A 20,849-nucleotide genomic window follows, 5' to 3' on the forward strand; every position below is an offset into this window, starting at 1 on the left:
TTCGATCTGGGAGCACATCTAATTTGTGTTTGTAGAATCTTGTTCTCTGATGTTAACACGGTATCACCGGCTTTAAGCGTGTTGTTTAACTGCATGCCTAAATAAAAATCCTTTAACCATTTTCTCACAGTCCCCGTGATACATGTAGTGCTGCTAATAAAAACTTGCCCAGAAGTTTGGGGGTTGGGTTTGGGTTTTTGTTTGTTTGTTTCTGATTAACAAAAGGCAATTTTCAGAAACAGTGGCCAAGACAAACACAATTAACCTCAGAACCAATTTCAGCGACAGCATACCATGAAGCTGAAGCGATTCATCCAGAAAGGGCCGATCTCATCAGTATTGCTGTTTGCAGCTTCCGACAGTCTGAGCACTTCCCCTAACAGCATGTTAGGAAACCCCTGTAAACTCCATGAAAAGATACGGATGGCAATGAGCAGTCTGGTGCGACCTCGCAGGGATACCTGAAAAAGGACACAAGATGTTAGCGAGCTCAGCAGGGGATGCCTGGAGCTCAGCGGTGTCACCCGCCAGCCCTTCTCCAGGACCGCAGCGGGAGCTGCCTCTGGCAGCCAGGCACAGGTCACGACGCTCCCTGGCACGCCTGAGCCACGGCCCCTGCTCAAGCTCTCCGTCACAGCGCAGCTGAGCTCGGCCGTTGCTCACGATGCCATTTTTAACACTCTTCTTACAGAAGCTGTATGAATCAATGCTTTTTTTAAAAGAGCACTCGAATCTCACAATGTTCAAATAATTACATTTTAACTGTTCTGGAAAAGTAAGTAAACAGGAATTAGAATCTTTAGAACTGCTTACCTGCTTGAGAACTTCACCCCCTTGCTTATGCCCACAGCAGGGCTGCTTCCATTACCTCCCCTGCTAAGCCAAAACAGTGCTATCCTGAAACTGCGACTGATTACGGCGGTTGCATCACGTCACCTGCAGCTATGTCTTTTCACCTCTGCTTTCCATTAATCCCCACTTCTATGATTATCACAGGATGTAGTCTTGGCAAAGACTAGCTCATCTCATTTACAATAATGCTCCAAGGCAATCATAACATCTTGAAGTTAAGAACCATTAGACACGCTAGTTTTTGGACATCCCACACAAAAAACCACACATCTACTTCTGATATTTGTCAACTTGTTTTGATTCGTAAAGGAATCCAATTAAAATCCGGTTCTGCTTCCATTCCTGAACAAGCTATTATGCATTACTTCTACTCTGGCAGCAATCAAACATCTCTTTCTGATCTGGGACCCTGTTGAGCTGCTTACCCTAAAACACAAACAACTGTCAGCAGAAGCTGCTGTGCATACCTGCCACGTACTCGGCTCCTGGGGCGCACACGCAGAGCCTGCCTCGACACATCCATTTCTGAAAATCTCACAGACTGAACAAGATCCAAACTCTCAGGCAGCTCAGACCAAAACAAGCAAGCCCAAATCCCACCAAGCCCTTACGCTGAGAATTTCTAAGCAGCTGGAGGCCTCTATAAAGCAAGAATCAGTCAGCAGGGAGCTGTACTGCAGCTGGTGAACTGTGCCCACATCAAGTCCTGGTCACCAGCACAAAAAAGCAGAATGTCCCTGGTGACGCTTTTGGTGGAGGGGTGTCCCAGGGAAGATCAGCAAAGAATGAAAAGACATAGAAGCTAGCATACAATACAGGGAAGAAGCAAATAAATCTGCTGATACCTGCATGTACTAGGAACGATTCTACTTGACTCGTACAACAAGCACAGAGGCTCTTGCTGGCTGCGGCTCCAGCATCCCGTGCAAGGGAAGTAGAGAGCGAGCTGCAGCTTCTTGTTCATAAAATGTTCAGTTTCCTTGTCCCATCCCTGCTATAGACCTAAACAGACCTTAAGTCTACTTTGCCCTCTTCCATAGCAAATAAAAAGGCAAAAAAAAAAAATCACAGAATAACCAGCAAGCTTTTGGCTAACATGATCAATTACATTCGTAGGTGTCAAAAGTGAAAGAAGGAAGACACATCTTTGCCTTTGCTCTTACAAAACACTGCAATCTGTTAGAACTCTACTAAAGACTAAATTTAAGACAAGATGCATTATTTTAGGTCAGCCTTGAACACCTTCTCCCCCCCCCCTTTTTTTTTATTTTACACAAATCAAACATGCAGTTCCAGAATAATCATTTATGATTATGTTGCACCTAGGACACCATTGCATAGTACAATTTGGAAAGTACAAGAAATGCCCAAGTATCACTTCGCAGACCACAAAGGCCATACACAGCTACCACCGAGAACTGTGTGCTTGTTGTCCGTGCAAGAGGAGGCAGAAACACCGCTGCACAACTTACTCTGGTAGCAGGACCAGAAGGTTCCAGGGAACGGCTTCAGGGTCCTTAGGTTCCTCAAGCTGTGAGGAGCAGCAAGGAGCAGGGAACCTGGGAGCACGGACATTGATTACTCAAACATAAGCACTACCTGCCCCCCCCCCAAAAGCTGTCTACCCATTATTTTTTGTAATTTTTTTTGTTTCATCACAGCTGACAGTCAAACACACAAAAACTTCCTACCTTCAGTGTGAAAGAAACTGGTATTACCATCCAAAGCTATAATTTCGCCGTGTAAGACTAAGACCACAATACTCTGTGTTTTTAATGCCAAGTTCTGTACTGTGTGCGGACTGCCAGAGAGGCAAATCACATAGATGAAAACACCAAATCTTCAGTTTATTTTTTAAATAAATTTCACACATGGATGGCTAGCAAGAAATGCATGTTCATACACAAACTGTAAGCTATTGAATCATCCTCACTACTTCCTTCTTAAGTAATCTGAATCAAACCTTTTGTCAAAGCTAAAAATTTTGATGGTGGTAGGTCAAGGCAAGGTTTCCAGGATGAAATTTTCAGTGAACTTGCCTAATGATAACAGTATATTAACTATGGAATATGTATCTGTGGTCTAAATTCAAATCAGAAACAGTTTCACCACTTCTTTTTGAAAAATAGTACACATTGTTGTACTGTTCTTTTTGAAAAACAGTACACAGAAGCTGGACATGACCCGGCAGCGTGTGCTGGCAGCCCAGAAGGCCACCCGTGCCCTGGGCTGCATCCCCAGCAGTGTGGGCACAGGGAGAGGGAGGGGATTCTGCCCCTCTGCCCCGTTCTGCTGAGACCCCCCGGGAGTCCTGCGTCCAGCTCTGGAGCCCTCAGCACAGGACAGAGCTGGAGCTGTGGGAGCGGGGCCAGAGGAGGCCCCAGCAATGATCCGAGGGCTGGAACCCCTCTGCTGGAGGAAAGGCTGGGAGAGCTGGGGCTGCTCAGCCTGGGGAAGGGAAGGGTCTGGGGAGACCTTAGAGCAGCTGCCAGTGCCTGGAGGGGCTGCGAGAGAGCTGGAGAGGGGCTGGGACAAAGGCCTGGAGTGACAGGACAAGGGGTGATGGCTTCAAACTGACAGAGGGTAGGTTTAGATTAGACAGAAGAGAGAAACTCTTCACTCTGAGGGTGGTGAGGCCCTGGCCCCTGCTGCCCAAAGAAGCTGTGGCTGCCCCCTCCCTGGCAGGGCTCAAGGCCAGGCTGGACGGGGCTCTGAGCACCCTGGGCTGGTGGGAGGGGTCCCTGCCCATGGCAGGGGGGCTGGAACTGGATGAACCGTAACGTCCCTTCCAGCCCAAACCAGTCTGTGATTCTATAATTTAGCTTGGACCACTTCTTAATGTGTAGAAATACATCTTCTTGTTTTACCAAACAAGTCAAATATTACACTGCATTAAAATTTTTGAAAAACAGGGAAAAAAAAATGTGTTTACCAATTCTAACTTTATAATGAACACTGAACATGCAGTCAATGTGTTTGTTGCTTACCGATCACAAATTTTACAGATGAATCTGAAAGCTAGCAGGCTCTTCTGCAAACATTTAGTTCTCTCTGAAAAGACACTGACTTGTAAAAGACCTCTAACAAACTACTGTAGCCTTAATAGAAGCTTAGTTTACAGTTTAATACCTGTAACAATAAAATACTTAAAATAGGAGTTACAACACAGGTAATGGAACGTAATTTGGAATTAGGAAGCGCCTTTAACCCCTTATGATGGCACCTTAAAAAGGATTTGGATACAGAACTTCTAAGTTCACTTTAAGAGGTCAACACACTAACTCTCAGGGAAGCCATCCGCTGCTGGCAAACCCTGTGCTATTCACCCTTGAGACTCCCTCCAGTTCAGTTTTACATTTTAAGCATGAAAAACACATCTTCTTGTCTTTTCAATAAACTGTTCCATTCAAAGTCTGGCAGCCAAGATACATGTGAACAGAAAAAAAAAAAAGTCAGTCAGCATTGTTCAACATCATTTTAATCTCCACCGAGGGGAAACAATATAAACATGTTAACACAAATGGAAAATGTTTTGGAAAAGACCATATGGTACTATGACAGGGGTTTAGTTTATAGAAATGTTATAATTTCATAAAAATTATATGAAACAATAACAACATCTTTCAGTAACATCAGACAGTATAGAAAAAATAAATCTCAACATCAGTTATACTCTGATGGTCCTGGTAAGAAATTTAAAAGTGCTTTTTAATAACCATTTTGCAACTCAAAATTAGTGCAATATGTCAAATCTGTTTTAAAGCAGACATTTATAGCAATTGTGCAAGTTCTTACAATTAAGAAACTCCATCAATCTAAAAATCAACACTAAGTGAGGTAAGTATTCTAATTAAACATTCCTTAAATAGCTTACACATTAGTTATACTACAAGGAAAATATTGGTGTTCCTTCACAGAAAGGCTCGGACCTAAACATGATGTACCACAAATCAGTGAATACTTGGAAGTTTAAAAAGCTCTTGCAAAATATACAGTTTAGTATGTTTACAGCCCAATGCTAGGAAGAGTACCTAATGCAAAATACACCAACTTAAACAAAACCAGACTTCACAGTTAGTGTACTGAATTTGCTTCCGAATACACCGTTTCATTCCCAAACCCTCCTAGAAGCTCCCATATAAAGTTAGCACATTAACTTCATGCAGAAATTTCACTGTATTTTATCTGTAAAAATGAACAATTTGGTTACCTACTATGACTGCCACTGTGAGGACCATTACTCTTCAAGCAAGTGAAAACCACAGCACTGGGGGAGGGGGGGGAATCAAAATTTACCCTTCCTTGTTTTATACCTGACAAGCTGGCCATCATAAAAGATACCTGATATTTCTACATAATATTTTCTGCAAGAATTCTCAGAATTCTGAAATTAGTTTTTATTTTATCGTAGTTTCTCTACTCTGTGATTTACAATGCATAGTAACTATCGCCTTTTATATGCGAGCCTCATTAAGAAAGGCAAAAACTAGACTGTTAATGCTGAGCCCTTATGGCTCATTTGCATATGGAGCCAAAGGCATTTCATATGTTATCTCTCAAGGTGTTTATAAATAGGATTTAAGTCACTCTCAACAACAGGAATAAAATATAAATTAGTGACATTTCGTTCTAATAGGCTATGGCTTCAAAGCCTACCAACCAACTGAACTGTTTTTTATAGTATTGCACTTAACTTTAGTATTAAACTGACAACTGAAGCCTGCACAGAACTTGTTTTATAACAATATTTCAATAAAAAAGCAATAAATAAAATTAAAAAAAGAGCCAGTAGGTTTAGTCCATGTTTCTCCCACCACAGTCCGAACTGCAGCATCTGAAATAGGTCTGGGACAGTCTTTGGATACCAACTGCATAGCTCCTTCAACATAGCAGGCTACCCATTACAATAAGAGAAGCAATTAAAGCTCTCTACAGTCACGTTATAAACTGACAGTACCCTCGAGTATATGTCTCAATTAGCTTAAAAGGATTTGTTGCCATTGCTCAGGATAGCTTCAGAAGCTAGACACAGTTATTCTGTGACTGCATATTATCTCTACTGTGTTATTTTACAGGCAAGTTAAGTCTTTTAAAAATCGGTTATATTAACCCTGATAATCACGCGGAGACTTCCTGCTCCTAAACCAGGAAGCTGTTTCCTAAAATTTAGTAACTCGTCATTGCAGGGACAAGTTGGCCAAGCCTTTAGCAGAGTCTCTGATCATCTGCTCTACCTTGGGATTTGCCACTCCACTGGCTGCTAGCTCCTTATCAATAAGCCCCAGGTTGTGCAAATTGAGGATGGAATCAGCAATAATCCGCGCTGTCCTCTTCTGGTAGCCTCCCGATGTCACCATCAGGATTGGGATTCTGCGGCTCCTGGCAGCCTTGAACACCACTTCATCTCTCTTCACAATTCCCTGCAAGTTTACAACAGTTACAAAAGAAAAAAAAAAAAAACCACAGTGAATCAAATCTGGTATTTTAGTTCTAGCCTGTGGTTTACAGATTTATAGTACTGGATGCTTGATAAGTGAATTAAGCCCAACATTTTACAATACAAATGAAGTAATTTAGAAGTCCCGTTAGCAGGTTTACAGGCATAATAATTAAAAAAAGGAAAAGCAGCAAATCAAAAATCCTTGACTTGATTTTAGAACACACAACAGATAAAAGTCTTCAGTATAAATTCCTAGAAGAATTCCTGCTCAAAGGCCATAAAGTCTAAACTGACTACAAAATTTAGAGATGTTCACCCTACAGGTGAGGAATTAAGACTAAAAGATTATTTGAATTCAAAGCTCTTTAGTTTGTGCTCAACTCGCACAGCACCCTCTGACAAGAGTCTAGCAACTTGATCAAGATTTCAGAAACCTACAGAAGAACAAAAAAGTCAAACAGATTTTACACGTTCACAATCACTAGCTGAATTATAAGCTTCCAGTTTCTTTCAAAGTTAATACTAAAAGAATCCATGGCTGAAGGGGGAATTGCAGAATGTAAGTAATGATAAATCCATATAAAGGAAAATAAATTCTAAATAACCTCTTACTAACAGAGTAGGGGATGGAACTAAAAAATAACAGAGACTGCTGACCAAGAGGTACTGTGCTGTCATTGAAACCATACAACAGAAGACTTGGAGTCTTCTGGGTTTCAAATAAGTACAGGTGGGGAAAGAGAAATCAGAAATAAGTAAAAATCAAATTAAAATCTACTTTTGTGAAAAAAGTAAAAGCAGAAAAAAACCAAAGATACACAGGAGGCATACATAATCCTTTACAACTCCTAAAAAAACCAACATAATAGACAGCAGCTTACAATGGACAGCTCAAAATTTACAGTAACTGCAAAAGCTGGAGAAAGGAAAAGGCATTAAAATGCAACCAAATATAAAAAACTAGGGAAGCAGCAGCAAAAGTGGACAACAAAATGAGTATGCACCACTCAGACTGGTCAGAGGAAGACTGTAAATACATCAAGAAATCTCACCCTGCCATCAAAAAAAGTCAGACCACAAACAAATGGTAAAAGAACAAAATTCAATCGTAGCTGAAAAAATATTTAGTGAAACTATACAACAGTAATGCTTTTTGTATAGTTTGACACAGCCCTATAAAAGAACAATGGGAGTAAGGAATAATAACTGAAAAATAAGACAAAGAAAACTGAAGAATTCTATTAGGAACAGATCCTTGCAGGAAGCACCAGAACTAGAGGGTGAGGCGCACGTCCCTCGGGAACCCTCGCGGGACGCAGCGGACAGCACAGCACCCCGGGACTGGCAGCAGTCACTACTCACAGGAGCCGAACCACCTCATCCCTGCGCCAGCATCGCTGGGGCTGAGCCTGGAACAACTGAGGGGAAACACATGGGCTTACCCCAGCATTTGCACGCCACCAAGAAAGAAAATACTTCAAATGAAAATGACAGCCCAATACAGTTCCCACTTACAAAGATAAGAGGGACTTGCCTGCTACACCTCGAGTTTTCCAGCTATAGCCTCAAGCACCAAGAAACTATCACTCATAGCACTCTGAAGAGGCATAATTTTGAGTAGGATTAACACTGTAGAAAGATTTTAAAATATGAATGACATCTACAACTGTAGGACCGAAGACAGGGCTACTGAACCTTGAAGAGCTAAATTATCCAGGTTCAATGTCCTCAGTTCCGGCATTTCCAGCAGCCTGGGATTTTGAGCGTGGTAAAACACACCATTCACACCTAAGCCAACAAGATCAGAGCGAGCAGAAACCCTGCTGTCAATTCAGAAAACATGGGCTTGAGCTACAGAAACCTTTTTTCCATCAGGCACCTGAGCCACCAGTCACACAGAGAAACCGCACTCCACCTTTCATCTCTGCTTGTGACCACAAGTATCATTTCACCTTCCTGTCTCCTTTCCCTACCCAGCACCCAACAAGCTACAACTACTCATTTTTCTCAGCTATTAACACTGTTCCTTCTCAAACAGCAGAAACAAATTTTGAAAAAGCACATCTTAAAGTTTTCTCCATCTGTCACTAAGCTTCCAATCCTCTTGGCAGCCACTGCTTTCCAAAAAGCTCTGCTCTACCAAACGAGGTCTTACACCTGAGGTCATATCCTCTCCCAGGCCAAAATCAAAACAAGTCCAAGCCCCTAAGCTCTTCCTTTCTCCTTAGAGACTTTTACTCAGCAAAGGAAACAAAACCTGGCAATTCAGAGCAGCTCCCAAGCCACCCCACGTTGGGTCCATCGAGGACTTTGCAGGCAGTCAGCAGTGAAGCAGATGCTCAGAGACAGAGAGGATACGAATGAAGAAATATATAAGGAAGCCAAACAAAAACCAAACCAGCAAGGAACTAAAGCTGTGTGCAAGAGGAAGCATTTCAGAAGTACTGCAGAACAGAAAGAAAACTGAACAGATCGAGTGAGCCCACGAGCTCTCAAATCACGAAAGCACTTTTCTATGTTGAACTGGTAGATGCTAAAAGAGAACGAAATGTGAAAACAGGAGAGACACAGAACCGAAGAACTATCAGAGAAGGAATCATCAATGGAGGAAAAACAAGATATGTATATTTTTATTTATTTTGAGAAAATGGAAGATGAAGTCTTCTAGGAAGCTATACAGAATAAATCAAAAATTATACCTTTTCTCCCCAGTTTGGTATCAGGTTAACTGAACTGAAAAAGGGTAATGATATTTGTATAGAAAATGATGTGGGAAGGGGAAAAAAAAGAATCTGTTCATATGCTAACAACACACAGACAGGCTGCACAAAATCACTAGAACTGGATGATACAAGAAGAGCCGTTTAAAACGGCCAGGAATCCTACAGAGGAAATTAAGTGTAAGATATCTACTGTGGACAAGAGATGAAAAACGTATTGCAAAATGGGTTACATGAGGGGAAAAGAAACAAAGAAAGAATGAACCAAACAGGAAAAAGAGGTGTCAGGTAAAGTGGGAAAATATATAGCCCTCTGGTTAATGTCTGGAGGTTCAAAATCAGCGTATTTTTGAGAGAAGTGACATCAGAACAGGCACCTGATGAACAAAATTATTTAGAGGCAGAAAGAGACAACAACAAAAAAAAAGTATGGTGAAAGAGCAACAGAGATGTGTCTGTATGTATCTCTCACAGGAGAATGCTCCAGTTGAGTCTAAAGTATGCACCCTACCTTCCCCTAACGAACTGCCCAAAGCAAGTCACTCTCGGGACTGCCTTCAGTACCCAGCGAGGAGGGAAAGGCTGTAGGTATTTTAGGATTATACAAACCTGAGGCGAAATAGCAAGTCCTCCCAACGGATCGCCATCCAGAATATCCGTCCCGGCATTATAAACAATGATGTCAGGTTTTAACTCATTCAATGCTCCTTCCACGTGAGTATGTACCTTCTGAAGATATTCTGTGTCCTCTGTACCCCACTCTAACTCCACCCTGCGTTTTATGGCACCTAAAAAAAACGTTTCAATGATACCGAATAAACAAAGCATTGCTTTGAAAGCAAACGCAAGACTTGGAGTAAGCAAGACAAACAGATAGTATTTCTGGAAATTCTGTAAACACGTTGCATTTTCACAGAACCTTGAATTAAGGAAAATTATTCAACTACTTGTTTTCCCAGCAAACGTAAGCACAATGACCTTGAAAAAATTCCACTGAAGAGAGAAAATTAGAACGGGGAGTGGGAGGGATATCTCCGAGACACAAGTAGAAAATGTTATTGAAAAGCAGCTGGTCTACATGCCCATTTACCAAATCAGCAAAGAAATCACAGAGAAAATTATTAACTGAAAAGTAACCTAAATAAAACATAAGGGAAAGAAAACACCGAATTCCTATTGCAGAGAAACAGTTGGGGAAAAAAAAACAACCCAAGATAAATATCACAGACAAATTAAGATATTTTTATCACAACGCTCCAAATTTAACAGCAAGGGATCACGAATTTATGTGAACTGCTTCATAAATACATAACAAGATTCAGCTTTGCCCCAAGCATTTTCAATTTAATGTTCTTACCCTGTAATCCCACCAGAAGAGCAAATATCTATTCTTAATTTAAATCAAATTATTTCTAAAGCTTCTAATAAAACATTAGGAGTAGAAGAGGAGAGTTGAGAAGGTAGAGGAAAGAAACCCAAGGTTATGCAGCCTAGCTCTGGGTGCTTTTACGGACTTATGTGTAACTCTAAACCTGAACTAATCAGATCTATATCAGAGGTGTTTCAAGGTATGGCTTCCACCTCACCACACCCAGTGCCTTGAATTAAATGATGTGGAGTATTAAATCTTAAGTGTGGATGAATCCACTCACCAAATGTGCATGAATGCATTCAACACAGAATGATACTTGTTCCCATGATGGATGGGTACGTTTTTTTCTGGTTTCATGCTTGTTCAACATCAGTGAAGCACTTTTTCTTCCCCTGATTTTACTGCGTGAACACTAGTTCCAAAGATTTTTGTTTATGAGATATTTCCCCGAATTCTTATATAAATGTTCGTGAAAGTCTGCACAGCTGTGCTCTTCTGAACAGCACTTAGAGCCTCTTCAGGGTAAAGGCTCCATTAGCTGGATCGAGCTTTAGAGAAGGAGGTAAACACATTAGCACGGGGAACAAGTAACTATTGTTCTGATAAAACCATCAAAAAGTTGAGACAATTGTGAATAAGATTGCATGCCTCTAGGTCTCCTGCCTTCATCTCCACCACAAAACACAGAATTGCAGTGATTAGTTATTACCCAGATCAGGGATTACTGATGGACACAGCGATGGAGCTGTAGGTTAGAACGAACACAGCTTTTGCATTTGATAGCCTTTTGCCCATCTCTTGCTAACTAGTGAATATACTTCTACAGCTTTGAAAACAGGTAAAATGGCACTCAGATCAACAGCAATGCTTTTTTAAGGCCTCAAATTTGAGTTTCAGCTCCCGACTTTTTATGCTCGTCCTTCAGTGAGCTAGCCCTTTTTTCCATCCATCATCTCCTTTCTCTTCCTAAGCCTCTGTGTAATTCCAAACTACTTCCCCTTAGGGACTCCACATGCTTATGGCTAAGCATTAGGCAATATTAGCTAGTCTTTTTTTCTTTTAAATGAAGTGTACAGTGCAAAAACTGTACAGAAGAGACTCCTGTAATAAAACCTGGAGAAAGTAAGTATGAAGTCCAGGGAGACAGTTCTCAGAGTTTACTCTCAGGATTCAAGCTCTCCGGCTCAAGCCTCTACCTCCCCCTTCAAAAAGATGCCCTTTCTGATCTCCTCTTCCTCTGGTCACCTAGCAAGAGAAAGTCTGAAGGATTTAGCCACCGAACTCCTGTTTAGACACCCTTATACAAACTACAAGGAGGACCTCCATATTCACATGCCTTTGGCTGCAGCCTTCTGCGCCTCACACGTCATCTGTGGCAAGGGAATGGCAGTATTCCCTGCTTCCCAGGAGAGGGGCGAGTTCAGTATTTCAGAGCTGCTAACAAGGGCTGACTCTGTTTTGGTCTTAATCCATCTGTTCAAAACGTTGCCATTTGATACACGAATAAAGGGATGCTTTTCTCAGGAAAAAAATAAATCTTCACACGCTTACAGTTTGTCTGCTTACAGTCATGCTGTGCTTCACATTGTCATTTTTCAGTTTAATACCTTGAAATACATACACTACAATTTTCAAAATCTTTACTAGTTAAAACGCAAGAAGTACTATGCACTGCACCTAATTCTGGCCAAGAATCCAAACCAAGTAGGCTTTTCAGAATGACAGCGTCATCGAAGTTCAACAGCAGAAGAACATCTCCCCCAATGAACCATGATTCAGTTAACACATTAAGCCTGTAATAAATGACACTGTTACAGAATCAAAGATTAAATAAACTGCGGGCTTTTGCATTCCAATTTAACCATTAGCAAAAGCCCCCTAATGAATTGTGACAGGCCACCAGACACAACACCACAGTAGGAATAAACAAGAGGATAAAAAAAAAAAACAAAATCAGGCACCAGCTCTTAACATTTGCATGACTCCCTTTTGCTTCCCAATTTGTTTCACAATCAGATGCATTTTGTTTTCTAGATACTTATAAAACAAGTTCTACTGGAAAGACACCACGTAAATCTCAAATTATAACTTTCAAAAGAACAGGAAACTTTTTTACACAGTATTAACCAATCCTGAGTGAATTCTTTTCTAAATTTAGTGTAAAGGAAAGATTAAGTTCTAACAGTTTTCTTTAGATCAAGGGGATTAACTCACTGGTCTAAGCATGGCGTCAGCTTCTGAATGGACTGCTAACACAGTCCATGCAATACTCGCACCTTGCATTCCAGAAATTCATTCCAGAAGGGAGGGAAAACACCACAGTATTAACACCATTGTGATACATCGCAGTGATCATTGAAAATGGTATCTCCAATGTGAAATTAAAAAAACCCAAAACCTCTAGTCAACATTGATGCAGAGAAACCTCTTAGTAAATGAAGAAGTTATTTAACAACACAGTAGGTCTTTTACATTATGGAATATAAATTTTAATTATACTTACGTTTAGCAAACCCATCCCCTGGATAAATATATCTGTTGTATGCATCCATAATATACACCCGATGATCATCCATAAAGTCCCTCTCATGGCCATTTCCCTGAAGGAAACACAGTTAGCTATGCCTAGCACACTAACACAGAATTCAATAATTTGCAAATTCTAAAGTAATTAAGACTACAAAGGTCTAATATTTAAAACTCCTGTGTCATTCTCTTCTTTATAGTTTTGGAGGTTATTTTGAGGTGTAGAGTTTTGGGGGCTTTGACAGTACCAGTCTGAAGACTGCAGGTATTATCAAAATCAATGTCCTTCTATCTCTGTGAAGATAATTATCATAGATGTCATCGTACATATAAGAAAAATAAACGAAAACTAGAAGCTAATTGTCCTCAGCAGCATCACAAAGGCAACTGTGGCCACCAAACAGATCTCTCATCTTCCAATTGTGGAAAAAAAGTCACTTCCAACTGCTGCATGAAGAGTCATATTCTTATAGAAGGATTAATAAACAAACAAAGCAGACTACAGCTCTTGATAATTCAAGCCTTGGTGAGACAAGTAATCTCTGTCAAAACTACGAACACTAAAGACCAAACAGTTTAACCTAGTTTGACACCAGCAATTCCCTACAAAAAGACTGTATTTGGTTTAAAGATGGATACCCAAGAGAAAACTCAGATTCTGACTATTTCCCTCCCCATTTCCAAATTTAAAATAGTATTCTTTTGGCTCTCCTTTAGACTTTTTTTCCCACTTGTATAAAAATCCCCTTTTCACAGCAATTACTAAGATAATTTTGTTGAAATCAGTGTATCATGCAGGTCCCCAGTCCCCACCCCACCCCTCCTCGAATTTCATTTGAGCTATAGAAACAAACATTTCCACAGATACAACTTCTGCCATTCAGTTAGGTCATTTATGTCCCCGGACAGTTAAGCTACATTTCTGCTACAATTCCCCTCCTGGGAACAAACAAATAAACAAGAAAGAATCACTGGGCTAAAGTCAGCCAACATGCGTGAAAAAGGGCATGAGAAGCACCAGAACTGCCTTTCTTCATGCTAAAAAATAGCAGTCCCTACTCATTTCTTCAGCACCTTTCTTCCACACGGAATCTGCTCACGAACAGAAGCCTAGAACAGGAGATCCTCAGGGTGAACTATGTGCTTAGGCAAGGTGAAAGAATAGCAACACTTGCAAGTTGAAAATATCTTTAAGCAGACATAGAATATCTAAGCAGACTTCAGAAGGACCTGCTGAGCTACTACTTCACACCCCCCTCATTCCCCAAAAGCAGAATTACAGAAAGCGGTGATTTACTGGGCGGGCTGAGATTATCAGCATAATGCCTGAAAATCAAAACACATTCCAAGTTGTCTTGAAAAAAAACAAATAAAACACCCCAGAAAAGCACAAAAAATGCACACCCTGAGAGGTGGCTGAAGAGATCCATCAACACTGGACATTTTTCTATTGCCTAATCCATGTCCTCGTTTCATGGGAATTTTAGGCTGTCTTAACTTGCAGATAAGAGAAATGACAGAAGATGGAAGACTTGCAGCCATTAGGCTTCCTCACTGCAACGGAGCTACTTAACAGTGGTTTATTTATACATACTAAATTATCTTCAACACTTCAGACGGGACATAATCTTGGTGCATCAGGTGCTACTTCAAAAATACTACTACCCTCCTTTCAGGATTTATTTTGGAAATCCTACCAAAGATGAGATTTGTTCTTGGCACCCACAGTAAATGACTTCACCAGGTGAAGAGAGGTTTTCTCTGCTTCATCAGCCTGAAGCCAGGCTTTCCGTTAAAACACTGAAAGTCAAACTCCTTCCCTGCAAAGGTTGCTGCAATGATTGTGCACGCTCAAATAACTGTAATTGTGTTTTAAGAGATTCTTGTTTCCTCCAGGATAAAGATCTACTCTGGAGACTGTTATGCAGTACACAACACAAAAGTATTTTTACATGTAGCCACATGATGGAGCTACAATTCAGTTTAATTTTATTAAACTGGCTTAACAGCCTTTTGTACCATAAAATAATTAAACAACTAAACCATTCCTAGTTCCCATCATCTATGATTAACTTTGTATTCTGTGAGTTGAGATTTTATACTATTAGAAAAAATGGTATTTATCACACACTTCTATTTTGAGCAAAACATCTGCAGCACTGAATACAGGTAAGTTACTCACCTGATGAGCATCCAGATCAATAATCGTGGCTTTAGACACCCCTTGTACTCTTTCAAATAAGAACTGGATATATAAGCAAAGAAAAACATGGAGAAAATTATGAAGTTAGGCGACAGATTACACCGGAGGCTTGAAGCTTGCACAGTATATTACTGTTCTGACTTGAATGCAGCGCACGCTTATTCATTTCATTCACCAAATAAATGGCTAAACAACTCTAACACGTTCAACGACAAAAGCTCTAGTTATTTCACATATAAAGATAATTTCTGGGGCTATGCAATAAAAAAAAAGAAAATCTATATGCTTCCACCATGAAACATGCATTTCAGAGTCATCTGTGCAGGTATCTACCTACCTGCCGAGAAAGTGGGTGGGGAGAGGGAAGAAAGTTATTTCTGCTCATCTCCTCTTTCTCCTGCAAAGCACCAGACACGACACAGGACCGAGGACGTGTCCTCCTACAGCATCCCACTCTCACTTGTAAGGCAGACGCCGCAGACAGGCACAAGCCCACAGCACCGAGCCAGGCGACGGCAGCCCAGGGCAGTAGGCCCTGTCGCAGTGCCCCTGGCCGCTCACGGGTGTAGCTGCTGCATCTCCGCGCCCCACGCCAGCCAGGCAGAGAAGGACAGGTCCACCTAGGGACCACCGGGCCGGTCACGGCGTGGGTGCTCTTAGGGGCTGGAGTGGAACCAGCGTCAGCACAGAGAAAGCAACAGCAACAACTGTGGGCTGGGACAGGGTGAAGCAAGAGCTGCACAGGCCCCGAAACATCGAGGAGCTAACTTTGCGAGATACACGCGAGGCTCAGCAGCAGGAAGCAAGAAACAGTCCTCTCTGATGGCATCCAACTCTACAAGCACAAACCCAACCGCTTGTGAAAAGCTGCTGGAGGGACTGTATGCATCAAAGCCACTTGTACTGACAGAATTCATTTCTTAGTCCGCATCCATGAAGAAAAAAAAAAATTATAATTCTTTGAGTCTTAATTTGACAAGTTACTATCTTTAATACAGACATGGTAAAACCCAAAGATTTTGTACAAACTGTCACCCGCTATAATTTCTCAATCTGTTTTTTAATGATAGGGAAAACAGACCACTGTGGATTACTTTTCTGCAAATTACCATGTGGAGAAATTAGGATGTTATGTCATAGCGTGCTGCAATCATTAGAGCTTTTTTATGCTTGGTTACTACTTATACTTTCTAAATATTCTAGTATACAAGCATGCCATAATACATTTGATAAAAATAAGCCCTAATTGCAGAGGGCTCTTGGTTCAGCCTTTCAACCGCTAAATACCAAATGTATTCATTCACATTCAGTGATTATTTTGGAGATGTTCACATTTTTATTCATGAATTTGAACCACTCTGAGCACTGTATAGTGCAGCTTGATTCAGAGAGACGGTTTCTGTCTCTGCATTCGTACTGATTGTAACCACTGAAACTCGTGGAATTTTCAGGTTCAACTGCAAGGCTAGGATAATTATCACTGAGGATATTAAAAGGCAATCTGGTTTGATTTTGAGGGGTTTTTTTTGCAAGAAGACATTACTAATGCAGTTGTCGTGGTTCATATTTACATCCATAATCTGACCCCTGCAGCTCTTCCACTTCACAGTACTGCAAATGCGTGGTGTTCTGCAGCATCAAGTACCACACCATTTTCCTATTCCTACCATCTGTAGATGGCTTTATTTTCTCCTACTAAGATGTAAATTAGCTCTTAAGAATTTATGTGGATTTTTTTTCCATTTGCACAAGTAGTAGAAAATACTGGTTTAAGAGTACTCCTTACCTTTATAGCCAGCGTGATATCAGCATATGCACAAAATCCTCCACCTTTATCACTTGAACAGTGATGAAAACCACCCCCTAAACACAGAAATGTTGAAGAGGTGAAAAGTTAAGATACCAAGGAACACAGATGGACTTTGCAAAGAGACAGAGATCACCTACACCTTTTTTTCTTTAGCAAATGCCATGCCTAGAGCTGTCCAACCCCTACCTAGCAACACAAAACCTCTCGCAGGGTTTCTGTACAGATCTCACACGCAGCCCACCGGGCCGTCAGACAAAGGATCTGCAGATGCCCAGATTCTGGGGAATTGTCCCTTGAACCAGCAACCACCTTCGGAACTGAGAGCCGTACGGATGCAACGCTGGTGCCGCCGTGACGAGGCACGCCGCTCCGAAAGCGCAGCTCCCCCCGGCATGCCGGGGCCGCATGATTAACATCACAGGGCAGGAGGAAAGGACATGTGGAAAGTTCTTTTCTACGCTGAACACCAGTTTCAAATAATACCAAAAAAAACAAACCAAGAACTATGATGTTATTATTTGCACACGCCATTGGCTTTTGCAAACACTCAGACCAGAAGAACCTTTCAGGACTCCTCTTTAACACACACACACACTCGTTACACCAAAAACAAATTACTTCGACCTCCCCCTCCCCAAACCTACTTTTATACAAGAAACCAGAACGTTTTGCTGAGAAATCCACTACAAATATCTAAGCAAGAAGCTTAACCAGCTCACTGTATATATCAGGAAGTATGACAGGCTTTGGGGTTTCTTTTTAATGTCTCTAATTTTTAACATTGGATATTCACTCTGTAGAAGATGTATGTAAGGATTAACCGAAAAAAAATCCCAGAAATGACGAGCTCTATGAAAAAGACAAGTTAATTCTTACACGACACAAAATACTGCTTCATTAATTTACTGGTTTTGCATTACTATTTGCTATGAGCTGGAGAGCAGATTTCTATTCACTATATTCTTCATAATTCATTCATTCAAGTTTTTTTCAGGAAAAACTGCACAGCCAAAAATAGACACTAACTGGTACAGCCCTGCTCTCCAGCTTATCAACCAGTCGCTTGACCTGGTATAATCTATAAATTAGCTGACAAGTTCTAGGAAAGTTATTTTAGAATTTAATGAAAATAAAGATGTTATTGAAATATTTACATTTAGTCCAAACACTTTTCCTTAATTTTTTTTTCACACTACTGCAATCCAAACACTTGTCCTTATATATGGTATCGTATTTTTATTCAGTTATCCTTTTTTCTTTCAGAAAAAATATTTTAATTGTAGAACTACAACATGGGCGATAATGGATAAGAAAACAACTCCAGTAGTTTTACCACTTTTTTTCCTTTAGAGTTAAATTTAGTTAAACACAATCCAGTCACTGTCTGTTATTACAAACAGAATATACATCATGCTAAATGAAAATAATATGATTTTAAACACAGTACTTCAAGTACCATTTCATGCACTTCATTTGTACTTACCCACATTGATCGCCCAGCCTCTATCAACAGCAAGTTTTCCTGCCTTAAGAAAATTACAGTGAGAACTTCGCGAATGAGCGAGGCAACCACTTAACACTGCCTGCTTCCACCCCAGATGCAGCCCTCGGCACTCGGACACGGTCCCCGAACCACCAGCTGTTTTACCACTGCAGGTCATCCTGAATACGAACCACACAAAACTATCCTCAGCATCATTAGCTGAAAAAATATTTGCTGTTTCCTCTGTATTTCATTCTCTGGCAGTTGAACAGATCTACAACTGTGCTGTGTCAAGATGAACACTGACCCCTAGCAACCATAAGAAAAAGGGAAAGTACAAGTGCTGGTAAAAGGAAAAAAAGAGCAAGAATCTCCCTATGTCCTTCCTATTCATGTAAAAATAAGCTCAAAATCCTGTAAATACAGATTAAGAGTTTCAGCTGGGGGTAGGGACAGAAAAATGCTACAGTATAAAGTGTCATCTGACTACATTTATTTTTTTAAAGTACATAACACACTTTTACCCTGCTTCGGCAGGAGGGTTGGACTAGATGACCCACAGAGGTCCCTTCCAACCCCTACCACTCTGTGATAACACACAGTATAGATTACTATCAATCTTTTTCCCTCCAATACAAAAAACTGTACCTGTATCTCTCCTTTGAACGCAAATGACATTGACAGAAGGGAAAGACTGACAGAAGAGATACACGAGGTTTAAATGATGAGATTTTAATTTTAAAAACTGACTTGTTTTGGCCAGAAAGAGTCAAGCAAGTGTTTAACTGCAGTATTCCTAAAGTGTCATGTCAAACAAGATATTACTAGCTATAATTAAAAAAAGAGAGAAAAAAGGTAAAAACAGATTATTCCTTTTCATAATCACGAAAAATAACATATTACACATCATATATGAAAGGAAGTTTGGACAGCCGAGAATTCTTCATCACCAATACTTATATTTGAACAATTCTAATTTAGTATTCAGAAAACTACTGGGAAGGTAAACATCATCCCATTACAAACCTGCTAACTTACAGAAATTAGATCTTGAGAAAAGACTGCAGTTTCTGAACTATAAAACCCATTAAGTCAGAGGGAAAGCACATTATCTGTGATTTGGCATACTTCCTAGGGATTCCTCGCCAAAAAACAATCTTCCCATATTGCTAAAAAATCATTTAAAAGTACAGAAACTCAACAGGAATTCTGATGATAAACAGGACCATCAGGAATAGCAGCAGATTGTCTGTACAAATTTTACTGTCTGATGAATCAAAACTGCTACATACCTATTTCCCCGTAACAAAAAGGGAAAAATAGCAACCCACGGCATCAAGGCCAATCCAAAGGTGCTCACCGATGTCTCCCGTCTTCCAGGGTGCATGACACAGAGACACAACCCACAACTAGCGACCAGCTCTTCCACATGACCACTTTTATCACTACTGAGCACACATTTACGAAACAGAGACAACACAAGCACAATGAAGAACATCACAAAACTAAATGAAAGTATTGACTAGTTAGAATCATAGGTTGGAAAAGACCTCTAAGATCATTGAGTCCAACCATCCACCCAACACCACCATGCCTACTAAACCATATCCTGAAGTGCCACATCTACACAATATTTTGGACCCCTCCAGGGATGGGGACTCCACCACTGCCCTGGGCAGCCTGGTCCAAGGCCTGACCACTCTTGCAGTAAAGAAATTTTTCCTAATATCCAATCTGAACATGCCCTGATGCAACTTAAGGCCATTGCCCTTCATCCTATAGCTGGTTACCTGGGAGAAGAGACCAACCCCTGCCTCACTCCACCCTCCTGTCAGGGAGTTGTAGAGAGCGATAAGGTCTCCCCTCAGCCTCCTCCTCTCCAGACTGAACAGCCCCAGCTCCCTCAGCTGCTCCTCGTCAGACTTGTTCTCCAGACCCCTCACCAGCCTCGCTGCCCTTCTCTGGACATGCTCCAGCCCCTCAGTGTCCTTCTTGTAGTGAGGGGCCCAAAGCTGAACACAGTACTCCAGATGCTGCCTCACCAGTGCCCAGTACAGGGGCACAATCACCTCCCTCCTCCTGCTGGCCACACAGCCCCTGATCCAAGCCAGGATGCCACTGGCCTTCTTGGCCACCTGGGCACACTGCTGGCTCATGGTCAGCCGGCTGTCAACCAGCACCCCCAGGTCCTTTTCTGCCGGGCAGCTTTCCAGCTACTAGAACCAAGCTGAAATAGATTTCCCACACATGTATTGTTAATACCCTAAAAAAATATCAAAGGTAGAATACTAGGAAACTCTAGACTCCTCCCAATTATTTTTCTCTTCTACCATTTCCTTCGTTCCCCGTTACTACTGTACAGAAAGGCAGTGTGGCTATACTAAGGGAAGACTCCGCATGTTCCTGTTGAGACGGGATCGTGCAGACCAGGACCCCCCATCTC

General features: G+C 41.1%; 1 protein-coding gene across 6 annotated transcripts in view; it reads right to left on the reverse strand.

Annotated features, from left to right (window-relative positions):
* Positions 1-4,314: 4,314 nt before the first annotated feature.
* HDAC11 (histone deacetylase 11) overlaps positions 4,315-20,849 on the reverse strand; it is a 32,369-nt gene continuing 15,834 nt past the window's right edge. For 4 of the 6 annotated variants that reach the window (XM_075432684.1, XM_075432681.1, XM_075432687.1 and 1 more), the window contains 6 exons: positions 18,407-18,449; positions 16,900-16,976; positions 15,093-15,155; positions 12,888-12,984; positions 9,622-9,800; positions 4,315-6,272 (listed from right to left, as the gene is read on the reverse strand). In XM_075432684.1, coding sequence (XP_075288799.1) covers positions 6,030-6,272; positions 9,622-9,800; positions 12,888-12,984; positions 15,093-15,155; positions 16,900-16,976; positions 18,407-18,449 — 702 coding nt within the window. In that variant the 3' untranslated portion in view covers positions 4,315-6,029. The remainder of the gene's footprint in view (positions 6,273-9,621; positions 9,801-12,887; positions 12,985-15,092; positions 15,156-16,899; positions 16,977-18,406; positions 18,450-20,849) is intronic. The other 2 variants (XM_075432686.1, XM_075432685.1) reach the window with 1 other exon arrangement.

The sequence above is a fragment of the Opisthocomus hoazin genome, chromosome 11 (genome assembly GCF_030867145.1).
Source record: "Opisthocomus hoazin isolate bOpiHoa1 chromosome 11, bOpiHoa1.hap1, whole genome shotgun sequence".
Classification (NCBI taxonomy): domain Eukaryota; kingdom Metazoa; phylum Chordata; class Aves; order Opisthocomiformes; family Opisthocomidae; genus Opisthocomus; species Opisthocomus hoazin.